Source organism: Pelophylax lessonae (genome assembly GCF_965119305.1).
Source record: "Pelophylax lessonae genome assembly, chromosome: 4".
In the NCBI taxonomy this organism is placed as follows: Eukaryota; Metazoa; Chordata; class Amphibia; order Anura; family Ranidae; genus Pelophylax; species Pelophylax lessonae.
In genome coordinates, this window is record NC_138771.1 from 655,798,302 (window position 1) to 655,821,936 (window position 23,635).

Here is a 23,635-nt window from a genome sequence, read left to right on the forward strand (position 1 = left end):
GGCGGATTTGCATCTCTAAGTATCATTTTACAAAAGGTCTAGCAAAAGCAATGTATGGGTTTAAGTCAGCACCAGGTTATAAAGCTGTAACAGTAATTTATATGGAGCACTGTCCATGATAATGATTACGTTGTCCTGGAAGGAGATGATGGCAAGGCGGTCAAGTGAAGAACACCCAGCAGTCATCATAACTCAAAGGGGCCTATTTATATTAAAGCTACAATAGATACAGGATCACTAATAATACTGAACAAAAGACAGTGAAACTGTTGTCTGGTCTGGCAACTCTTGAAATCTACAATAAGTAGATAGTAGGACAAAAAATTGGCCTACATGCTTTGGAATCCATGAATCCCATCTTATTTCATGGTAACGGTTCAAGCTGGTCATGGCAGCAGATGTTCAAGCACAGCCTAGGGTTCTTTGAGAAAAGCTGAGCATAATTTTTAGCCACAGGATACCTAAGTAGTGCTGCTCACCATCAGCGCTGCTGTTAGAAATCATGGGGACCTGTACATGCCTTCCTGACGGAGCCTCCACCCAAACCCAGAGGTGCAGTGGAACAGTGGCACTGACTTTCCCACCTATGTCCCGAAAATGAAAAATAAAGTTCCTCCTCTGCTTTCTCCACCTGTGCCCCTCTGTTGACGTGATAGGGCCCAGGGAAATGTAATTTAGGCTCTAGTAAGTAGGAGTGGGAGTACGGTCTAGTAAAATAAATTTATTAATTTACCCCCCTCCCGTTTAGCTGATGAGGCCTGGGCCCCATACAACAAAGACCAGTTGTACCGCCTTATTAATGGCCCTGCTCACCATGTATAACCCTTTATGGTTACCAGATAAGTGAACCTAATAAGTACTAATTTTGCAAATGGACTAAAAAAATTGTATTAAGTCTTTTTTTTGTTTTCTTTTTGTAAAAAGTTTACAGCCATGGCCAAAATGTTTTGAAAATGAGACAAATATTAATTTTACCAAAGTCTGCTGCCCCCGTTTTTATGCAGACAATTTGCATAAACTCCAAAATGTTATGAAGAGTGATCAGATGAGCTACAAATAATTGCAAAGTCTGTCTTTGCCATGAAAATGAACTTAATCCCTAAAGCCTCGTACACACGCAACGAATTTCCGCCGACCGGTCGTCCGTCTTTTGTCTAGAGTGGTGTCTGTTGGTTGGAATGTGCTCTAGACTGCACACAAATTTTCCCGTATGACAGAATTCAACTTCAGAAGTGATGTCATGTGTTGGATTGCTTTCTTTGTGTTCTTTCATCTCTGAGCATGCCTAGTCTTGCTCATAAGATTTTTCCCCGTCGAAATCTGTACTAATAAGACGAAAATCGGACGTGTTTTGATGGTCGACAAAAATTATATAGCCTGCACACCAGGATTTTTTCGGCCGAAAAGTCGGAGTCGGTTGTCGGAAGCACCATACTAACAAGCCGAAAATCGGCAGATCGGTCGTCGGACGAAAATTCCCAGCCGAATTTCTTCTCGTGTGTACGGGGCTTAAGAAAAACATTTCCACTGCATTCCAGCTCTGCCACAAAAGTACCAGCTGACATCATATCAGTGATTCTCTCATTAACCATTAACACTGGTGTCCGTGATGAGGAGGACAAGACTGGAAATCACTTTGCAATGCTGATTGAGTTAGAATAACAGACTGGAAGCTTTAAAAGGAGGGTGGGGCTTGAAATCATTGTTCTTCCTCTGTTAACCATGGTTACCTGCAAGGAAACATGTGCAGTCATCATTGCTTAGCACAAAAAATGGATTCACAAAAAAGGATATTGCTGCTGCTGAGATTGCACCTAAATCAACCATTTATTGGATCACCGAGAGGTTCAGATGTGAGCAAAGCTTCAGGGCACCCAAGTAAGTCCAGCAAGCGCCAGGACCATCTCCTACAGTTGATTCAGCTGTGGGATCGGTGCACCACCAGTGCAGAGCTTGCTCAGGAATGGCAGCAGGCAGGTGTGAGGACATCTGCAAGCACAGTGAGGAGAAGACTTTTAGAGGATGGCCTGGTGTCAAGAAGGGCAGCAAAGCAGCCACTTCTCTCCTGGAAAAACATCAGGGAAAGATTGACATTGTGCAAAAGGTACAAAAATTGGACTGTTGAGGACTGAAGTAAAGTCATTTTCTCTGATGAATCTCCTTTCTGATTGTGTGGGGCATCTCGAAAAAACCTTGTACGGAGAAAAAAGGTGAGCGCTCACATCAGTCCATTGTCATGCCAACAGTAAAGCATCCTGAGACCATTCATGTGTGGGGTTGGGCTCACTTACAATTTTGCCTAGGAACACAACCATGAATAAAGAATGGCACAAAAACATCCTCCGAGAGCAACTTCTCCCAACCATTCAAGAACAGCTTGGTGAGGAACAATGCCTTTTCCAGCACGATGGAGCACGTTGCCATAAGGCAAAAATTATAACTAAGTGGATTGGGGAACAAAGCATCAAAATTTTGGGTGCATGGCCAGGAAACTCCCCAGACCTTAATCCCATTAAGAACTTGTGGTCAATCCTCAAGGCGGGTGAACCAAAAAACCCACAAATTCTGACAAACTCCAAGCATTGATCATTGAATGGGCTTCCATCAGTCAGGATGTGGCCAAGAAGGTGATTGACAGCATGCCAGGGCGAATTGCAGAGATCTTCAAAAAGAAGGGTCAACACAGCAAACATTGACTATTTGCATAAACTAAAGGCCCGTACACACGAGTGGAAATTTGGCCGGGAAGTTTCGTCTGACGACCGATCTGCCGATTTTCGGCTTGTTAGTATGATGCTTCCGACAACCGACTCAGACTTTTCGGCCGAAAAAATCCTGGTGTGCAGGCTATAAAATTTTTGTCGACCGTCAAAACACGTCCGATTTTCGTCTCATTAGTACAGATTTCGATGGGGAAAAATCTTATGAGCAAGACTAGGCATGCTCAGAGATGAAAGAACACATACAAAACAATCCAACACATGACATCACTTCTGAAGTAGAATTCTGTCGTGCGGGAAAATTTGTGTGCAGTCTAGAGCACATTCCAATCAACAAAACACCACTCTGGACAAAAGACGGACGACCGGTCGGCAGAAATTCGTTGCGTGTGTACGAGGCTTTAATGTAATTGTCAATAAAAGTATTTAAAACGTATGAAATGCTGGAAATTATACTTCAGTATACCATAGTAACATCTGATGGAAAGATCTAAAGACATTGAAGCAGCAGACTTTGTGAAAATTAAAATTAATATTTGTGTCATTCTCAAAACTTTGGCACCGGCTGTACACCAACCAAGGGGAACATCAGAAATGGAACTTTGTTCTTCAACTTTCCATTTGAACAATTACAAACTGGACAAAAGTGTTGTGCTTGATAGAAAACAATGTGAAAAAAATTATTTGGTGGATATTTATAAAATAGGCCCCTTTAAGCAGCCCTTCCTAAAATTCATAGCAAAAGCCGCTCAAGCAAGAGGTGGGCACCAGTTGGCACCGCGCAATGAAGTCGTAACAGTAATTTATAGCGAGCCCTGTCGCTGATAAACATGACTTCATCCTGGCACTTGTGTAAGGCAAAGCAGCAGCAATATGATGAGCAGCCAGCAGATACATAAAAAAAAAAGAAAAAACCTTTATAGTGATCACTGTCACTGATAAATTATGAGGTGGGATGTAGAAAGGGTCCAGCATTGAGCTCTGGCAGCCTATAGATGCATGTTGACAAGCTCCCCTGATCCTAGAAATTCCTTTGGACCTCCCAAACCTCCCCACTCAAGGCGTTTGCTGCTCCCACCAGGGTCCAGGTGAAGAGGGCAATCTGCTTGTGCAGCTCGTTGCTGTCAATTTGGTCCCGGATGAGCTGTTCCATCAAGGAGTCCACTGTGTGCTCACCTCGCCCGATGAGGATATGGCGGTATGGGTAATTGATGGCGGACACATACTGGGACAGGAAGTAGAATTCCACCTTCAAGAGAAAAACACCAGAGTAGATACTATGAGGCTATACATTCTAAGTGTCCATGGGACTTTAAATGGGCTACAACACAATTATATAGTTAAATAGATGTTTTTAAAAATGATTTAATAAGACAACTATACATTGTATATAGGAACATGCCTCTATAAAATTAACTAGCTGATCAACTATAAACTATATGAATGAACACCAGGGGGCGCTAATCTGAGTGTAGAATATATTATTACACTCAAATTAGCGCCTTCTGGTGTTCATTTGAGTTGTAGTATTATTACAACATTCAGATAAGTGCCCTCTGGAGTCCATTTATACATTTACAGAGATTTCTTCAGTCTCTGTGGAGTTGTGATGAGTGTGTTAACACCTTATGGATATTACTGGGCTATATTCCCTTGCATTGATCAACTATTTAGTCAGCATTTATTTACTTGTGTGCCATTTACATTATTCTTATTAGCTGATCAACTATTTTTTATTTACTTATTTAATTAAGGTACTTATATAGCACCATCAATTTACGCAGCACTTCACATATACAGTATCTCTCAAAAGTGAGTACACCCCTCACATTTTTGTAAATATTTTATTATATATTTTCATGTGACAACACTGAAGAAATGACACTTTGCTACAATGTAAAGTAGTGAGTGTACAGTTTGTATAACAGTGTTAATTTGCTGTCCCCTCAAAATAACTCAACACAAAGCCATTAATGTCTAAACAGCTGGTCTAAAAATGTCCAAATTTGGCCCAATTAGCCATGTGACTCGAGTTACAAGGTCTCAGGTGTAAATAGGGATCAAGTGTATTAAATTTGGTGTTATCGCTCTCACTCTCTCATACTGGTCACTGGAAGTTCAACATGGCAAAGAACTCTCTGAGGATCTGAAAAAAGGAATTGTTGCTCTACATAAAGATGGACTAGGCTATAAGAAGATTGCCAAGACCCTGAAACTGAGCTGCAGCACAGTGGCCAAGACCATACAGCGGTTTAACAGAACACGTTCCACTTAGAACAGACCTCATCATGGTCGATCAAAGAAATTGAGTACAAGTGCTCAGCGTCATATGCAGAGGGTGTCCTTGGGAAATGGATGTATGAGTGCTGCCTGCATTGTTGCTGAGGTTGAAGGGGTGGGGGGTCAGCCTGTCAGTGCTCAGACCATACGCCGCACACTGCATCAAATTGGTCTGCATGGTTGTCATCCCTAAAGATGATGCACAAGAAAGCCTGCAAATAGTTTGCTGAACACAAGCAGACTAAGGACATGGATTACTGGAACCATCTCCTGTGGTCTGATGAGACCAAGATAAACTTATTTGGTTCAGATGGTGTCAAGCGTGTGAGGTGGCAACCAAGAGAGGAGTACAAAGATAAGTGTGTCTTGCCTACATTCAAGCATGGTGGTGGGAGTGTCATGGTCCGGGGCTGCATGAGCGCTGCTGGCACTGGGGAGCTACAGTTCATTGGGGGAACCATGAATGCCAGTATGCACTGTAACATACTGAGGCAGAGAATGATCCCCTCCCTTCGTAGACTTGGGCACAGGGCAGTATTCCAACATGATAACGATCCAAAACACACCTTTAAGACGACCACTGCCTTGCTAAAGAAGCTGAGGGTAAAGGTGATGGACTGGCCAAGCATGTCTCCAGACCTTAACCCTATTGAGCATCTGTGGGGCATGCCCAAATGAAAGGTGGAGGAGCGTAAGGTCTCTAACATCCACCAGCTCCATGATGTCGTCATGGAGGAGTGGAAGAGGACTCCAGTGGCAACCTGTGAAGGTCTCGTGAACTCCATGCCCAAGAAGGTTAAGATAGTGCTGGAAAATAATGGTGACCACACAAAATGTTGACACTTTGGGCCATATTTGGACATGTTCACTTACGAGTGTACTCACTTTTGTTACCAGTGGTTTAGACATTAATGGCTGTGTGTTGAGTTATTTTGAGGGGACAGCAAATTTACACTGTTATACAAGCTGTACACTCACTACTTTACATTGTAGCAAAGTGTCATTTCTTCAATGTTGTCACATAAAAGATATAATAAAATATTTACAAAAATGTGAGGGATGTACTCACTTTTGTGAGATACTGTATATATATTTTGAAGATTCGGTCAGGTCATCATGTACAAATGCGGTACACTTCAAAGGCCAAAATGGACCAGCCAATGTATCATCAGGAAGTAGGCCCCAAGAAAAGGAGCTGACTGGCAGAGAGCAGTCCTATACAGAGAAACAATGTTACTCACTCTCATGATCCGCACGTTGAAGAACTGGATCATCTTCTCGTTGTGGAGGTCTGAATTTGTGATTGCCTCCTTCAGTCTTTCCGTTGCTCGCACATAATCTCCGCGTGCGGAGTACAACCAGGAAAGGGTCAGACCCTGCGGCTGAAATACACACAAAGCTTTATGGTAACTCTTTGCCCAATGTCAATGTGTGGTCACATGACGGTCCTGTAGGAGCGCATACTGACTGAACCGTTCCGTGTGCCATTCTTCCCCATAACCCCCATTACTGGAAGCACAGATCTGACATCAGAAGCCTCACCTCTAGCTTGCTACTGTACTTTTTCAGGCGGATCAGTTGTTCCAGGAGCAGTGTGTTATAGGCCGTGTAGTCCAGAGGAAGAATTCGGTCATGGGACAGCTTCATCAGAGACAGTCCTGCAGCCTGTGCCAGTGTCAGAGCCACCGACGGTAACCGACCGTCCATAATACTGTTCAGATTGTCATACGTGTCCATCTTAGTGTCCAGATACTTGTATGGGTTTGATCGCTGGAAGAAAAACCCAACACGAGTATTGTCAAGCAAAACTTTGTCTACAAATTATATATATATATATATATATATATATATATATATATGTAGCGCTACCCCCCGCAGGAGCCGCTTAAAAATGTTTGATTCGATACTCTGCCTCTCAACCCCCCAAGAACCATCTCAGCCCATCTGGCACACCTAGCAATACTGTTAGTGTAATACCCCAGTGAATGACACACAGAGACAATGCAAACTGAATTCAACAGTATCTTGTATTAAAATAGTTGCCTCTTTGTCTGTAGGCAGAGTATTATTTTAATTAGGGGCGGGGCATTTGTTTGTAGGCGTGGTCTAGATGGAGTAGAAAAATGCAGCCTGCATAGACAAGTGGTTTAAGCTATGCTAATGAGCGTGGGCGTGATTTAAACTATGCTTAATAGTGGGCGTGGCCTAAAGGGATGTGGTTAACCGGTTGCCGATCGCCGCACGACTATATACTGCGGCGGTATGGATACGTCACTCGCCTGTCACTGACTTGCGAGCCAATTGCGGGTGGGCGCGCGCCCGCCGCGGCTCGTTCACAGACAAGTCAGTGCATGTGACCGGCGGACCCGGATCCCTGTACAGTTAGAAACACGCCCCTAGGACACACTTAACCCCTCCCTGTCCAATAAAGTTAACCCCTTCCCTGCCAGTGTCATTTTTGCAGTAACAGTGCATATATATAGCACTGATTACTGCAGTAATGTCACTGGTACCCCCAAAAGTGTCAAAAATGTCAGTCAAGGGTCCGATCTGTCCGCCGCAATGTCGCAGTACCGCAAAAAAAAAAATTGCAGATCGCCACCATTACTCGTTAAAAAAAAAACACCAAAAATCTTTCCCTTTGTTAGTAAACGCGATAACTTTTGCGCAAACCAATCAAAATACGCTTTTTGCGATTTTTTTTACCAAACATATGTAGCGTAAAACAATTTGGCCGAAAATGATAAAAAATTTTGATTTTTACATTTTTTTTGGGGGGAATTTCATATAAAAATAAGTGAAAAATATTGTTATTTTTGCAAAAATTACGCTCTTTTTTTGTTTATAGCGCATGATCAAAAAATCGCACAGGTGATCAAATACCACCAAAAGAAAGCTCTGTTTGTGGGAAAAAAAGGACGTAAAATTCGTTTAGGTACAGCGTCGCACGACCGCGCAATTGTCCGTCAAAGTCACGCAGTAAAAAAATCACAAAAAAAACCCCTGGTCTTTTAGCAGCCAAATCCTCCGGGGCTTAAGTGGTTAAATAGAGTCAAATGAAAGAGGGTTGAAGAGTGAAGGAAGAGGGGGGTGGAGGGAAAAAGAGAGAAATGGAGGGAGAGAGAGCGAGAGAGTGAGAGAGAGAAAGAGTGTGAGAGAGAGAGGGAGAGGGTGAGAGAGGGAGAGGGTGAGAGAGAGAGAGAGAAAGGGAGTGAGAGAGGGGGGAGAGAGAGAGAAACAGAGGGGGAGAGAGAGAGAGAGAAACAGAGGGGGAGAGAGAGAGAGAGAAACAGAGGGGGAGAGAGAGAGAGAGAAAGGGAGGGAGAGAGAAAGGGAGGGAAGGAGAGAGAGAGGGAGAGAGAGTAAGGGAGATAGAGAGTGAAGACATGGTACAAGAGATGGTCAGAGACTGCGGACATGATACAAAAGATGGTCAGAGACTGCGGACATGATACAAAAGATGGTCAGAGACTGTGGACATGATACAAGAGATGGTCAGAAACTGCGAACATGATACGAGAGATGGTCAGAGACTGCGGACATGATACAAAAGATGGTCAGAGACTGTAGACATGATACAAGAGATGGTCAGAAACTGCAGACATGATACAAGAGATGGTCAGAGACTGCAGACATGATACAAGAGATGGTCAGAGACTGCAGACATGATACAAGAGATGGTCAGAGACTGCGGACATGATACAAGAGATGGTCAGAGACTGCGGACATGATACAAGAGATGGTCAGAGACTGCAGACATGATACAAGAGATGGTCAGAGACTGTGGACATGATACAAAAGATGGTCAGAGACTGTGGACATGATACAAGAGATGGTCAGAGACTGCAGACATGATACAAGAGATGGTCAGAGACTGCGGACATGATACAAGAGATGGTCAGAGACTACAGACATGATACAAGAGATGGTCAGAGACTGCAGACATGATACAAGAGATGGTCAGAGACTGCAGACATGATACAAGAGATGGTCAGAGACTGCGGACATGATACAAGAGATGGTCAGAGACTGCGGACATGATACAGGAAATGGTCAGAGGCTGCAGACATGATACAAGAGATAGTCAGAGACTTCAGACATGGTACAGGAGAGGGTCAGAGACTGCAGACATTGTACAGGAGATGGTTAGAGACTGCGGACATGATACAAGATATGGTTAGAGACTGCAGACATGGTACTGGAGATGGTTAGAGACTGCAGACATAGTACAGGAGATAATCAGAGACTGTGGACATGGTACAGGAGATGGTTAGAGACTGCAGACATGGTACTGGAGACGGTCAAACACTGCAGACATGATACAAGAGATGGGCAGAGACTGCGGACATAGTACAGGAGATGGTCAGAGACTGCAGACATAATACAAGAGATGGGGGTCAAAGATTGTGGACATGATAGAGATGGTCAGAGGACACAGCTGATAGCAGAGGCAACACACACACACACACACACACAGTGTGTATCTCTGAAACCCTGCTGCTCACTCTTCTTCACAAAAAAAAAAAAAAAAAAAAACAGAGATAAAGAGCCCACCTATTAAGTGATTTCCACAGACATTCAGCTGCAAAGAGAGCCCAAACTACAGGGTACAAATATACCTCTGCTTGGATGCACACGTGCTGCAGTTGAGCTCAGTTTGGGCTCTCATGCTCATGTTTGCCTCTCTGAGGCTGGCCACGCCCTCTTTTAGAGTCCCGGCAAATCACTCAGAAGTAAGCACCACCTGACCTCCCTGCATGATAATTCATTGGGCTGGAGGAGGCCGGGTGGAGGATCTGAGAAATCTCTCTGTTTAACCCGTGTGTTACCCCGGTGTTCTTTCGGTGAGCGTACACCAGGAATAATTGGAGATTCCGGCAACCTTTCACAGAACAGGCGGCAGCGTATACACTCAGGCAGGGCTGCTGTTAGAAATGATGGGGCCCCGTACAGCCTACCTGATGGGGCCCCCTTCAACCCCATCCCTGGCCCCGCCTCAAAACAAAATGCAGGTTTGTCACCGTTTACAGATACGTGCGGGACCAAAGTGCGCATTTGCAATTACGCACGAGCAAGGGGGAATGGGGGCTTTAAAAAGGTTTTACATTTTATTTTATTATTTATGTTATTACATTTTTTTTTTACACTATCTTTACATTTTTCAAAATCTCTTTTATTGCTATCAGAAGGGATAATTAACATCTCTTATGATAGCATAGGCCATGACAGGTCCTCTTTATGGAGAGATCTGGGGTCTCTTATACCCCATGTCTCTCCTCTGGCCTTCAAAGCATCTGATCAAACCAAGATCAGAGTGATCAGATGCTTAATCAAACCGGTAATGGCTTGGTTACATAAGACGGAAACCAGAAATGATGAAATCCACATCACCTGTAAAAGTAATCCAGGGACTTCTTAGCCACTAGGATTACTTATACTTTGTACAAAGTTGCTGGGGCTAAAAAAATATCATAATTATTGCTGCAGGGATGACCAAGATACAGTGCCTTGTGAAAGTATTCGGCCCCCTTGAACTTTGCGACCTTTTGCCACATTTCAGGCTTCAAACATAAAGATATAAAACTGTAATTTTTTGTGAAGAATCAACAACAAGTGGGACACAATCATGAAGTGGAACGAAATTTATTGGATATTTCAAACTTTTTTAACAAATAAAAAACTGAAAAATTGGGCGTGCAAAATTATTCAGCCCCCTTAAGTTAATACTTTGTAGCGCCACCTTTTGCTGCGATTACAGCTGTAAATCGCTTGGGGTATGTCTCTATCAGTTTTGCACATCGAGAGACTGAAATTTTTGCCCATTCCTCCTTGCAAAACAGCTCGAGCTCAGTGAAGTTGGATGGAGAGCGTTTGTGACCAGCAATTTTCAGTTCTTTCCACAGATTCTCGATTGGATTCAGGTCTGGACTTTGACTTGGCCATTCTAACACCTGGATATGTTTATTTGTGAACCATTCCATTGTAGATTTTGCTTTATGTTTTGGATCATTGTCTTGTTGGAAGACAAATCTCCGTCCCAGTCTCAGGTCTTTTGCAGACTCCATCAGGTTTTCTTCCAGAATGGTCCTGTATTTGGCTCCATCCATCTTCCCATCAATTTTAACCATCTTCCCTGTCCCTGCTGAAGAAAAGCAGGCCCAAACCATGATGCTGCCACCACCATGTTTGACAGTGGGGGATGGTGTGTTCAGGGTGATGAGCTGTGTTGCTTTTACGCCAAACGTAACGTTTTGCATTGTTGCCAAAAAGTTTGATTTTGGTTTCATCTGACCAGAGCACCTTCTTCCACATGTTTGGTGTCTCCCAGGTGGCTTGTGGCAAACTTTAAACAACACTTTTTATGGATATCTTTAAGAAATGGCTTTCTTCTTGCCACTCTTCCATAAAGGCCAGATTTGTGCAGTATACGACTGATTGTTGTCCTATGGACAGAGTCTCCCACCTCAGCTGTAGATCTCTGCAGTTCATCCAGAGTGATCATGGGCCTCTTGGCTGCATCTCTGATCAGTCTTCTCCTTGTATGATCTGAAAGTTTAGAGGGACGGCCAGGTCTTCGTAGATTTGCAGTGGTCTGATACTCCTTCCATTTCAATATTATCGCTTGCACAGTGCTCCTTGGGATGTTTAAAGCTTGGGAAATCTTTTTATATCCAAATCCGGCTTTAAACTTCTCCACAACAGTATCTTGGACCTGCCTGGTGTGTTCCTTGTTCTTCATGATGCTCTCTGCGCTTTAAACTGACCTCTGAGACTATCACAGTGCAGGTGCATTTATACGGAGACTTGATTACACACAGGTGGATTCTATTTATCATCATTAGTCATTTATGTCAACATTGGATCATTCAGAGATCCTCACTGAACTTCTGGAGAGAAATTGCTGCACTGAAAGTAAAGAGGCCGAATAATTTTGCACGCCCAATTTTTCAGTTTTTTATTTGTTAACAAAGTTTGAAATATCCAATAAATTTCATTCCACTTCATGATTGTGTCCCACTTGTTGTTGATTCTTCACAAAAAATTACAGTTTTATATCTTTATGTTTGAAGCCTGAAATGTGGCAAAAGGTCGCAAAGTTCAAGGGGGCCGAATACTTTCGCAAGGCACTGTATCACCCTTCCAGTCCAGGGACGTGCCGGTGTTCTGTCAGAATCAGTGCTGTATTTTGGCCTAGGCCGACAGGGCACTTTTCTCTCATCCTCCTCTCTCTCTCTCTCATTCCCCCCTCTCTCGCTCTCTCATCCCCCCCTCTCTCTCTCATTCCCCCCTCTCTCTCTCATCCCCCCTCTCGCACTCTCATCCCCCCTCTCCCTCTCACTCTCATCCCCCCTCTCTCCCTCTGCCTCTCATCCCTCTTCTCGCTCTCGCCCCCCCTCTCTCTCATCCCTCTCTTTCTCAACACCCACTCCTCCAGACTGACACACACCCATTGGCATTTTAATATTTGCATGCCTCCTCCAAAGAGCAAACCCAAAGTTTGCATCATGGCTGAGGGCTCTTAAGAGCAGTTTTCAGCACCCACAACTAATATACTGGCAGCAGGCGGTCCCCGTAAGATTACCTCCACAAATGAAAATTCCAGTGCTGGAACTCCGGCAAAGGCGGTAAAGGCAAAGCTGCCCGTGTCCATGGCGAGTGGGGCAAGTCTGAGGGTAAAAAGTACAAATAAATAGAGACCAGAGTCTAGTATTACTGTGATTCTGTGTACAGAGACTCCTATTTTTACTGTTGCTCTGTCTACAGGGGCTGCTATTGTTACTGTTATTCTGTGTACAGGGGCTGCTATTATTACTGTTATACCAATAAAATGTGTAGCTCTAACATTAAACCAGTGTTAAATACAAAGATTGTACATACAAAATACAAATTATATGAAAATTAATAGTGATATATCCATATCAAAGACAGTGCCTCTAAGTGAAAAAGAGTCCATTGAAAAAAAACGTAAAAATAAATCAATAAAACAACAAGTCCCAGGGTGGGCGGTGATAGATGGAAGACTTCAATCCTAAGGAGGTGGTGAAGCAGGAATAAACCCGTGAGGAGTATAAGAAATGGCTGCATACCAGAAACTTAGGCCCCCAAATTATAAATTTTATTTAACATGTTCACCTCAGCGGTTTCCCTTCCTATCGTTTCCGAGAGATTGAGAGATTCATCCTCTTTCCCTTTTTTTTCTATTTACCATGTATTGCAGCCATATTAATAGATTAACTCTTGCCCTTAAATCGCAAGGTGTATGTGTGACACTTCCGCCCAGCGCTTTGTTTGATTGGTCCGCGCTGCTGATGTGTTATTGTATCTAGGGGATTTATAGGCGTGATGGTCACGTCCGGTAACCACGCCGCGGACGACGTCACGTATGACGAAACCGGTCGGGCGCTACCTGACGTGATGCTACCACTCCCACTGAGACGCCGGCTTTGTATCTACATGCGGGACGCTGTGATTTTACTGCTCTGCCTGTTTTTAATGGATACATTGTAAGTGCAATTCCTATTAAACGTTTGTGTATTACTTTACGGGATTACGCTCTGTGCTTTTCATTTCCTCTTTGCACATTCGGTGTTCACTATCCCTGGAGCCGATCATGAGAGTCTATATCTGATATACATCTCCTCCCATGATACCTGAAGGAATGATAGTACTGCAGTTCCATACCTAAGTGCTTGTGGCCTATCCATTCATTTGGGGGCCTAAGTTTCCTGCTGCACCACCTCCTTGGGATTGAAGTCTTCCATCTATCACCGCCCACCCTGGGACTTGTTGTTTTATTGATTTATTTTAAGTTTTTTTTCAATGGACTCATTTTCACTTAAATGCACTGTCTTTGATATGGATATGTCACTATTAATTTTCATATAATTTGTATTTTTTATGTACAATCTTTGTATTTAACACTGGTTTGATGTTAGCGCTACACATTTTATTGGTGTTATTGTTCTGGGTTTTTCTATAGATCAAGTGTATTTGCTACTTTCATTATCACAGAATTTTTTTCATTCAAATTTATAACTTTTTTTTATTACTGTTACTCTGTGTACAGAGGCTGCTATTATTACTGTTATTCTGTATACAAAAACTGCTATTATTACTGTTATTCTGTGTACAGAGACTGCTACTATTACTGTTATTCTGTATACAAAAACTGCTATTATTACTGTTATTCTGTGTACAGCGACTGCTGTTATTACTGTTATTCTGTATACAAAAACTGCTGTTATTACTGTTATTCTGTGTACAGATATTGCTACTATTACTGTTATTCTGTGTACAGAGGCTGCTATTATTACTGTTATTCTGTGTACAGAGGCTGCTATTATTACTGTTATTCTGTGTTCAGAGACTGCTATTATTACTGTTACTCTGTGTACAGCGACTGCTGTTATTACTATTATTCTGTGTTCAGAGACTGCTGTTATTACTGTTACTCTGTGTACAGAGAGTGCTATTATTACTGTTATTCTGTGTACAGGGACTGCTATTATTAGTGTTATTCTGTGTTCAGAGACTGCTATTATTACTGGTATTCTGTGTTCAGAGACTGCTATTATTACTGGTATTCTGTGTTCAGAGACTGCTATTATTACTGTTACTCTGTGTACAGGGACTGCTATTATTACTGTTATTCTGTGTACAGACACTGCTATTATTACTGTTACTCTGTGTTCAGAGATTCCTATTATTACTGTTACTCTGTGTACAGCGACTGCTATTATTACTGTTATTCTGTGTACAGAGACTGCTATTATTACAGTTATTTTGTGTACAGAGGCTGCTATTATTACTGTTATTCTGTGTACAGGGACTGCTATTATTAGTGTTATTCTGTGTTCAGAGACTGCTATTGCTATTGTTACTTCCATTCCAGATTCTTGGCAGTGACTTACACCTCGGATTTCCAGTCCCCATATGATTTTGCATTTTGGTAGATGCTTTGCTTGCTCTGACGCGGGTTGTCTACCTGGAAGAGATGGATAAATAAGACGTGGAGCGTTTCTGTTGAATGATGGTGTCTCTGTATATTGTGACCTATCAGGAATGGATTCATACAGATGTGTAGTTCATGAAAGGTCCACTTAATAGAGTATGGAGACATAAGGAGGAAGGGAGATGACGGCATGAAGGACAGGAGGTCACTGCACCTTCTCGAAGGGTCTCCTCCACCAATTATTATTTTGATGTCACTAATTACACTGGTGGGTGTATCTTTTGTCCACCAGAAATTGCAGACACTGGGAAGGTCTCCAACTGTACATGGTGAATTGTTTTCATAGACGTCATATAAACCCTTTTTTCCCAGATGTCACTACAGCCAATCAGGAAAGAATGCGGCTACAGCCACACCTCTTCGCTGAGCTGCCATGGCTGCCCCCGTGCAGGAGAGGATATGGTCACAGCCACGCCTCTCCGCTGAGCCACCATGGCTGCCATACACTCTTCTCCATCCTTAGTTATGTCCTCTCCTCACTTACCTGTTTGATGATGCTCTCTATTAAGTTCCTGAACAGGGGGCTGGACTTCGCTACAAACTTTTCATCACCTGAAAAAAATTGAAGTGGTCATGTGACACGGTACACTCCACGCCATTTACAGCGAATAGCGGTCACTCTGCTTTTTACATCTTAAAAGTTCAATCCACCAAAGTGTGAACAGTAGATGGTGTTACCTAAAACTGGGGTGTCCAGGCTCATGTAGGTGGCGACTTTGAGGTGCAGCATGCTGAGGTACCCCTGCGATATACACACACAGCGCCGTAATGTTACAATGTATTATTAGAATGAAACAATGTATCATTATATAACATGAGGTCTCTTACTTCCAGCCATTCTGTGGCCCCGATACTTCCAAAGTCTCCTCCGTCCCAGCTCACGAACAGAATACTGCGCCGAGGCTGGAATCCTAAAACACATATGTGATATTATTATACAGCAAGGTCAACCAGGGTTCCATGGAACGTTGGGTTCCTCCAGAGGTTTCTAGGGGTTCCTTGAGCTATGAGCAATTTCTGCCTCTCAGATAAGTTCCCCCTGACACCATTGATCTTTTTAGCTCTATGTAAGGGAGTAATTCTTCCCAATGGCCACAAGTGTAAGGAACATTCTTCCCAATGACCACAAGTGTAAGAATCATTCTTCTCAATGACCACAAGTGTAAGGAACATTCTTCCCCAATGACCACAAGTGTAAGGATCATTCTTCCCAAAGACCACAAGTGTAAGGAACATTCTTCCCACGGACACCTTTGATCTTTTTAGATATCTGTAAGGGGATCATTCTTCCCAATGGCCACAAGTGTAAGGAACATTCTTCGCAATGGCCACAAGTGTAAGGATCATTCTTCGCAATGGCCACAAGTGTAAGGATCATTCTTTCCAATGACCACAAGTGTAAGAATCATTATTCCCAATGGCCACAAGTGTAAGAATCATTCTTCGCAATGGCCACAAGTGTAAGGATCATTCTTCCCAATGACCACAAGTGTAAGGATCATTCTTCCCAATGACCACAAGTGTAAGGATCATTTTTCCCAATGACCACAAGTGTAAGGATCATTCTTCCCAATGGCCACAAGTGTAAGGATCATTCTTCCCAATGGCCACAAGTGTAAGGATCATTCTTCGCAATGGCCACAAGTGTAAGGATCATTCTTCCCAATGACCACAAGTGTAAGGATCATTTTTCCCAATGACCACAAGTGTAAGGATCATTCTTCCCAATGACCACAAGTGTAAGGATCATTCTTCCCAATGGCCACAAGTGTAAGGATCATTCTTCGCAATGGCCACAAGTGTAAGGATCGTTCTTCCCAATGGCCACAAGTGTAAGGATCATTCTTCCCAATGGCCACAAGTGTAAGGATCATTCTTCGCAATGGCCACAAGTGTAAGGATCATTCTTCCCAATGGCCACAAGTGTAAGGATCATTCTTCGCAATGGCCACAAGTGTAAGGATCATTCTTCCCAATGACCACAAGTGTAAGGATCATTTTTCCCAATGACCACAAGTGTAAGGATCATTCTTCCCAATGACCACAAGTGTAAGGATCATTCTTCCCAATGGCCACAAGTGTAAGGATCATTCTTCGCAATGGCCACAAGTGTAAGGATCATTCTTCGCAATGGCCACAAGTGTAAGGATCATTCTTCGCAATGGCCACAAGTGTAAGGATCATTCTTCCCAATGGCCACAAGTGTAAGGATCATTCTTCCCAATGACCACAAGTGTAAGGATCATTCTTCCCAATGACCACAAGTGTAAGAATCATTCTTCCCAATGACCACAAGTGTAAGGATCATTCTTCGCAATGGCCACAAGTGTAAGGATCATTCTTCCCAATGACCACAAGTGTAAGAATCATTCTTCCCAATGACCACAAGTGTAAGAATCATTCTTCCCAATGACCACAAGTGTAAGGATCATTCTTCCCAATGGCCACAAGTGTAAGGATCATTCTTCCCAATGACCACAAGTGTAAGGATCATTCTTCCCAATGACCACAAGTGTAAGAATCATTCTTCCCAATGACCACAAGTGTAAGGAACATTCTTCCCAATGACCACAAGTGTAAGAATCATTCTTCCCAATGACCACAAGTGTAAGGATCATTCTTCCCAATGACCACAAGTGTAAGGATCATTCTTCCCAATGACCACAAGTGTAAGGAACATTCTTCCCACTGACACCATTGATCTTTTTAGATATCTGTAAGGGGATCATTCTTGCCAATGGCCACAAGTGTAAGAATCATTCTTGCCAATGGCCACAAGTGTAAGGATCATTCTTTCCAATGGCCACAAGTGTAAGGATCATTCTTCCCAATGACCACAAGTGTAAGAATCATTCTTCCCAATGACCACAAGTGTAAGGATCATTCTTCCCAATGACCACAAGTGTAAGGAACATTCTTCCCAATGACCACAAGTGTAAGGATCATTCTTCCCAATGACCAAAAGTGTAAGGAACATTCTTCCCACTGACACCATTGATCTTTTTAGATATCTGTAAGGGGATCATTCTTCCCAATGGCCACAAGTGTAAGAATCATTCTTCCCAATGACCACAAGTGTAAGAATCATTCTTCCCAATGACCACAAGTGTAAGGATCATTCTTCCCAATGACCACAAGCGTAAGGATCATTCTTCCAAATGACCACAAGCGTAAGGATCATTCTTCCCAATGACCACAAGTGTAAGGAACATTCTTCCCAATGACCACAAGTGTAAGAATCATTCTTCCCAATGACCACAAGTGTAAAGATCATTCTTCCCAATGACCACAAGTGTAAGGATCATTCTTCCAAATGACCACAAGCGTAAGGATCATTCTTCCCAATGACCACAAGTGTAAGGAACATTCTTCCCACTGACACCATTGATCTTTTTAGATATCTGTAAGGGGATCATTCTTGCCAATGACCACAAGTGTAAGAATCATTCTTCCCAATGACAACAAATGTAAGGAACATTTTTCCCAAGGACCACAAGTGTAAGGAACATCCCTCCCAATGACCACAAGTGTAAGAATCATTCTTCCCAATGACCACAAGTGTAAGGATCATTCTTCCCAATGACCACAAGCGTAAGGATCATTCTTCCAAATGACCACAAGCGTAAGGATCATTCTTCCAAATGACCACAAGCCTAAGGATCATTCTTCCAAATGACCACAAGTGTAAGAATCATTCTTCCCAATGACCACAAGTGTAAGGATCATTCTTCCCAATGACCACAAGTGTAAGGATCATTCTTCCAAATGACCACAAGCCTAAGGATCATTCTTCCCAATGACCACAAGTGTAAGGAAAATTCTTCCCACTGACACCATTGATCTTTTTAGATATCTGTTATGGGATCATTCTTGCCAATGACCACAAGTGTAAGGAACAATCTTCCCTCTGACACCATTGATCTTTTTAGATATCTGTAAGGGGATCATTCTTGCCAATGGCCACAAGTGTAAGAATCATTCTTCCCAATGGCCACAAGTGTAAGGAACATTCTTCCCAATGACCACAAGTGTAAGAATCATTCTTCCCAATGACAACAAATGTAAGGAGCATTCTTCCCAATGACCACAAATGTAAGGAGCATTCTTCTCGCCAACCCTCACACTACTGTATCATGAGTTGGCGATATAGTCATTTTTAACAGAGGGTTCCCTATAGTAGTCATATGTTCGTATTAGGTCAATGATGTCACAAGCGTCCCTGCCTCTTTATGTACGTGCAAATGCTGGGTGGGGAATGACTCAGACACAGCTGATTGGACCAGTTTTCACCAGAATCACGGAGGAATATGGTGCACATATTTGTGTGTTCCCCTTCAGTGCAATTTTCAACCCATTAAATTGCATGGACTGAAATTATACCGTATCAAACAAAAGGTAGCACATGGGATGTTTCTGAAAACTGCGCTGCACCAAACGGCATGGTAGTGTGCAGGGTCGGGACAAGGGATGGGCAGGAGTGGCGGCTGCGCTGGGCATAGAGGTTTACTGAATGGATAGGAGCACCAGAAAGCTCATTCTGTTACAAGATAGTTTACCAAGCAGATCACACACATAATGAAGGGGGGGGGGTTTGCAGTTTGGCTTCTTTACCCTGGGCCCTTGATGACCTTGTCCCGGCACTGGTAGTGCGGCACCGTACAATCTGGTGTCCTGCATTAACAACGTATTGGCACCCAGAACAGATAGCAAGGGCAGTGCGTTATTGAACCACGTTCTGGTATGAACGGGCCCTTAACCCATACTCATGCCCACTCACCTTAGCCCACCTTGTTTGTACATATTTTCTTTCTATATTAATTATGGTCAGGGCAAAAAATTGTTTGTTTTTTGTTGTTTGATTGTTAAAAACATTTTCTTAACTTTTTTTAATCCGGGTAAGGCCCCTTTAACAAAAAGAGTCAGGTCAGCTTGCTAGTTTTTCAGGAGGACCTGATCGGACTTTCCATTTACACCTATGGACTGGTGGGTGTAAAAAAATGACTTCTGTCCATTTACATCTGCCTACTCCAATCTGATCCGGTCAACAGAAGTGGATCCATCCCCCTCCATCTAGGTGGATCAGATTAGAGGGCAGTCAGGTGTAAATGGACAAGGGAGTCCGTTTACACCCAACCACCCATAGAGCAGGGAGGGCTCTGTCTGTATCCGCTCTGTAGAAAATGAGCAGTCAGGGACCTGTCATCCGCCCACTCTGCTCCGATCAGCAGGAGATCAGTGGACAGATCCCTTGCTGATCCAAATAACTCCGCCCTGTGCGAAATGGGTCTAAATATAAGATATCGAACATAATTAGTATCAGCGCCATTCGGTGACCAATGCATCAAAACAACAGTGCCCCGAGTGCAGTTCCCCTTAATTTTCCCCATTCCAGCATCTATGCACCGATACTCACCGCTTCCCACCATCATGGTCATTGAACGCAGCAACTCCAGCAAGATGGCCGTGCCAACTCCGGACTTGGCAGCCCCCGGCCCCCAGGAATCACGTTGGGCGCCCACCACGATGTAATGTTCTAAATACGCAGAGGAAATGCAGAGGTTAGAGTAGATATGAAGGCAAATAAACAGGAATGCCCACTTTACTCATCTAGAAAAATGCATAGAACCAAAAAAGCTTGAATAAAGTTCCTTTTTTTTTTAATTTGTAATAACAGTCACATGACCGCTTCCCCTCCCTGGCCACAGTACTTCGGGGCTGATGCCAAAGTCCACAGCATGGTCACATGCCCGTGACATCACTGTCACTTTCTATGATGGATGTTTCATTTCAGCAGAGACTGGGCATTGCCAAGTACATTGGCAAAGGTCCACCAATGATGTTATCTATCGATCTATCTATCAATTTGCCAGGTAAAATTAAGTTGAGTAAATTCGCTCATCAATAGCTGTCATTTATCATGGTGGTTTAACACATTTGGCTGGAATTGCTGTGTGATGTTGAAAATGCTTTGCTGCCTATCCAAGTATCTTCCTCATCTCTAGTAGGTGTGAGGAACCTACCCCAGCATTTATAGCCATACAACCTACCCAGCCATAGTAATGTAATCACCATGTAATGTGTCAAGACAGATACTGATTGTCCAAGAACAGGATAGGTGTAAAGTGTGAGAAACCAGGATCTGAACCTATGACCTGTGCTGCATCTGGCAGTAGCTCTTCATGCTAAGCCACTTGGGATGCTGGACAGCACCTTGTCTGACCTCTTAGTTTGCCATGTCTCTTGTTTCTAGTGAACCTTGGACTCTTTGCTCCTCCCAGGAGTTTCCTAATTTTAGCCATGTCTTTGCATTTCCTGTTCTCCAGATTAATGTGCTCTCTCCAGACGATATCTCACTCATTTGTACCTGCAGCTGTCCTTATCTCTGCTACCCCTTGTTACTGACCTTTGGCTTGTTCCTTGACTATGCTTCCACTTGATCCCAACCTGCAACTATTTGTTACCAAATTTCGGCTTGTTTACTGACTTTACTTCTGCTTGATCCCTACCTATTATATCTGCTGCTGGACCCCGGCTTTCTCACCTCCTAGTGGGATGATCCTAAACAGAACCCATTTCCACTATCAGGAGCTCTAGTGAATACCGGTTAGTAGTTAGACTTCGCACCTCGGGTGATCCTGTGCCATCCGCCAGGATAACCTGCTTGAGTACTTCAGCTGGTTGGTTTAAGCCTCTCTACTGCTATAGCTACTGGTCCCTGAGCCTGACTCCTGACCTTGACATCTCTTCTAATTCCATAATCCATGGTGCCAGGAAGTGAATGCCAGGTGTTAATCTTTTGAGTCACATTGCTGAAGGTGTGAACTGTTGTCAGATCTTTGGGCGTGAGGTGGTAAAGTATGTGGGTGATAGGTGGGATTAAAGGAAACAACCAATATTTAGAGATAGTTGTTCTAGTTTGACTTTAATGGCCTCTTTTACACCTCCTGAGAATTAGTTGACCCTATCTATGCAAATTGTGTACCTCACTGTCCTCAATAGAATGTCCCTTTTCTATCACACAGTGAACCTGGCGACAAACTACGGTACTTAAAAATCCCTGTAGGCAATGCTTTAATCGCCTTAACCTTTGCCAGTTTAGAGTTACACAGGAGGTCCCATTCTAGAATTATTGCTATCACTCTTAGGTTTGCGGTGATACCTCACATATGTGGTGCCCAACCTACATATGCGTTTGCCTTTGCGTGCAAGCATGGGGGGGGGGGGGATGGGGGCACTTAAAAAAATATATATTATTTATTTTATTAAAAAAAAAAATATTTTTACACTGTCTCCTTAATTTATTTTATCACTTTTATTATCACAAGAGATCCCTTGTAATAGCATGGGGCATGACAGGTTCTCTTTACTGAGATATCTGGGGTCTATTAGATCTCCTCTGCCCTTAAAAGCATTTGATCAACCCATATCTGTTTGGTCAGATCCTTTTACATGCCGGTAACGGCCTGTTTACATGAGGAGAAAAAAAACACGTCCCTTCCATTTTTGTAGACCATAGAGATGATCGGGGATGTTCAGGTCCTCGGCAATCTCTTTGGTAATCCAACAGAACTGTCAGCTTCAGTCCTGGGCTCCTCAGTAGGACGGGAGAGTCTGGGAAGGCAGCAGGAGGAGTGGACCCCCTTCTGCTGCATGTAATAGCAATCCAGCAATTATTTAGCTTTATTCAGCATCCCAGGCTGAAAAGATTGATAGCTTCAGCCATGGCCCCAGTATAACAGAAGATTGAATACTTACCTTTCTGTAATTTTCCTTTTTTTTTTTCCTTTGCAATTTATTGCAGCAACTCTCTCTATAAACGAGTTTTTTACCATATGTATGCTGCCATGGAGGCACTAGGAAAACGGAAAATTGAATACTTACCTTTCCGTAATTTTCCTTTCCTGGTGCCTATCCATGGCAGCATACGCCCTCCCTTTCCATAATCTACATTTTAGAGACTAGTTACAAAAACGGGGTTGGGAGGGGGGGCAGCTCTTTCTTTTATGGAGTTAAAGGGGTCCTGTGGGTTGGTTGTGGATGGAGCAACCAACCATATGTATGCTGCCATGGAGGCATCAGGAAAATGGAAGATTGAATACTTACCTTTCCGTAATTTTCCTTTCCTGGTGCCTCTCCATGACAGAATACTCCCTCCCTTTCTATAATCTACATGTTTGAGACTAGTTGCAAGAATGGTGTGTGGGGGGGCAGCTCTTTCTTTTATAGAGTTAAAAGGGTCCTGTGGGTTGGTCGTGGACGGAGCAACCAACCATATGTATGGTGCCATGGAGGCATCAGGAAAATGGAAAATTGAATACTTACCTTTCCGTAATTTTCCTTTCCTGGTGCCTCCATGGCAGCATACATAAGGTTGGTTTCTCCGTCCGAGTTATTTACCATATGTATGCTGCCATGGAGGCACCAGGAAAACCACTTATACAGTAGCCATGCATGGTTACGTCCATTTGTAGGAAGTGTTTATAAAGAATGTTTAAATGTGCGTATCATTTTTTTTTTTTTTTAAACCATTATAATTGAAATATATTTTATTTATATTGTTGTTATTTGTGCTTAACAGTACATTTAAAAAATGTGCAACATTAAAAAAAGAAAAATCCATTAT

At 43.0% G+C, this 23,635-nt stretch overlaps 2 protein-coding genes across 2 annotated transcripts in view; one reads left to right on the top strand and one right to left on the bottom strand.

Annotated features, from left to right (window-relative positions):
* LOC309553054 (uncharacterized protein) overlaps nucleotides 1-23,635 on the top strand; it is a gene marked incomplete at its 3' end in the record, with an annotated part of 310,864 nt that overhangs the window by 17,148 nt on the left and 270,081 nt on the right. The window lies entirely within an intron of this gene.
* Nucleotides 3,396-23,635, bottom strand: part of LOC309554779 (transferrin receptor protein 2-like) — a gene marked incomplete at its 5' end in the record, with an annotated part of 54,765 nt that continues 34,525 nt past the window's right edge. Inside the window, 9 exons of the mRNA XM_082256479.1 lie at nucleotides 3,396-3,969; nucleotides 6,242-6,382; nucleotides 6,543-6,770; nucleotides 12,583-12,667; nucleotides 14,912-14,985; nucleotides 15,497-15,564; nucleotides 15,691-15,754; nucleotides 15,841-15,923; nucleotides 20,426-20,545. Coding sequence (XP_082112605.1) covers nucleotides 3,742-3,969; nucleotides 6,242-6,382; nucleotides 6,543-6,770; nucleotides 12,583-12,667; nucleotides 14,912-14,985; nucleotides 15,497-15,564; nucleotides 15,691-15,754; nucleotides 15,841-15,923; nucleotides 20,426-20,545 — 1,091 coding nt within the window. The 3' untranslated portion in view covers nucleotides 3,396-3,741. The remainder of the gene's footprint in view (nucleotides 3,970-6,241; nucleotides 6,383-6,542; nucleotides 6,771-12,582; nucleotides 12,668-14,911; nucleotides 14,986-15,496; nucleotides 15,565-15,690; nucleotides 15,755-15,840; nucleotides 15,924-20,425; nucleotides 20,546-23,635) is intronic.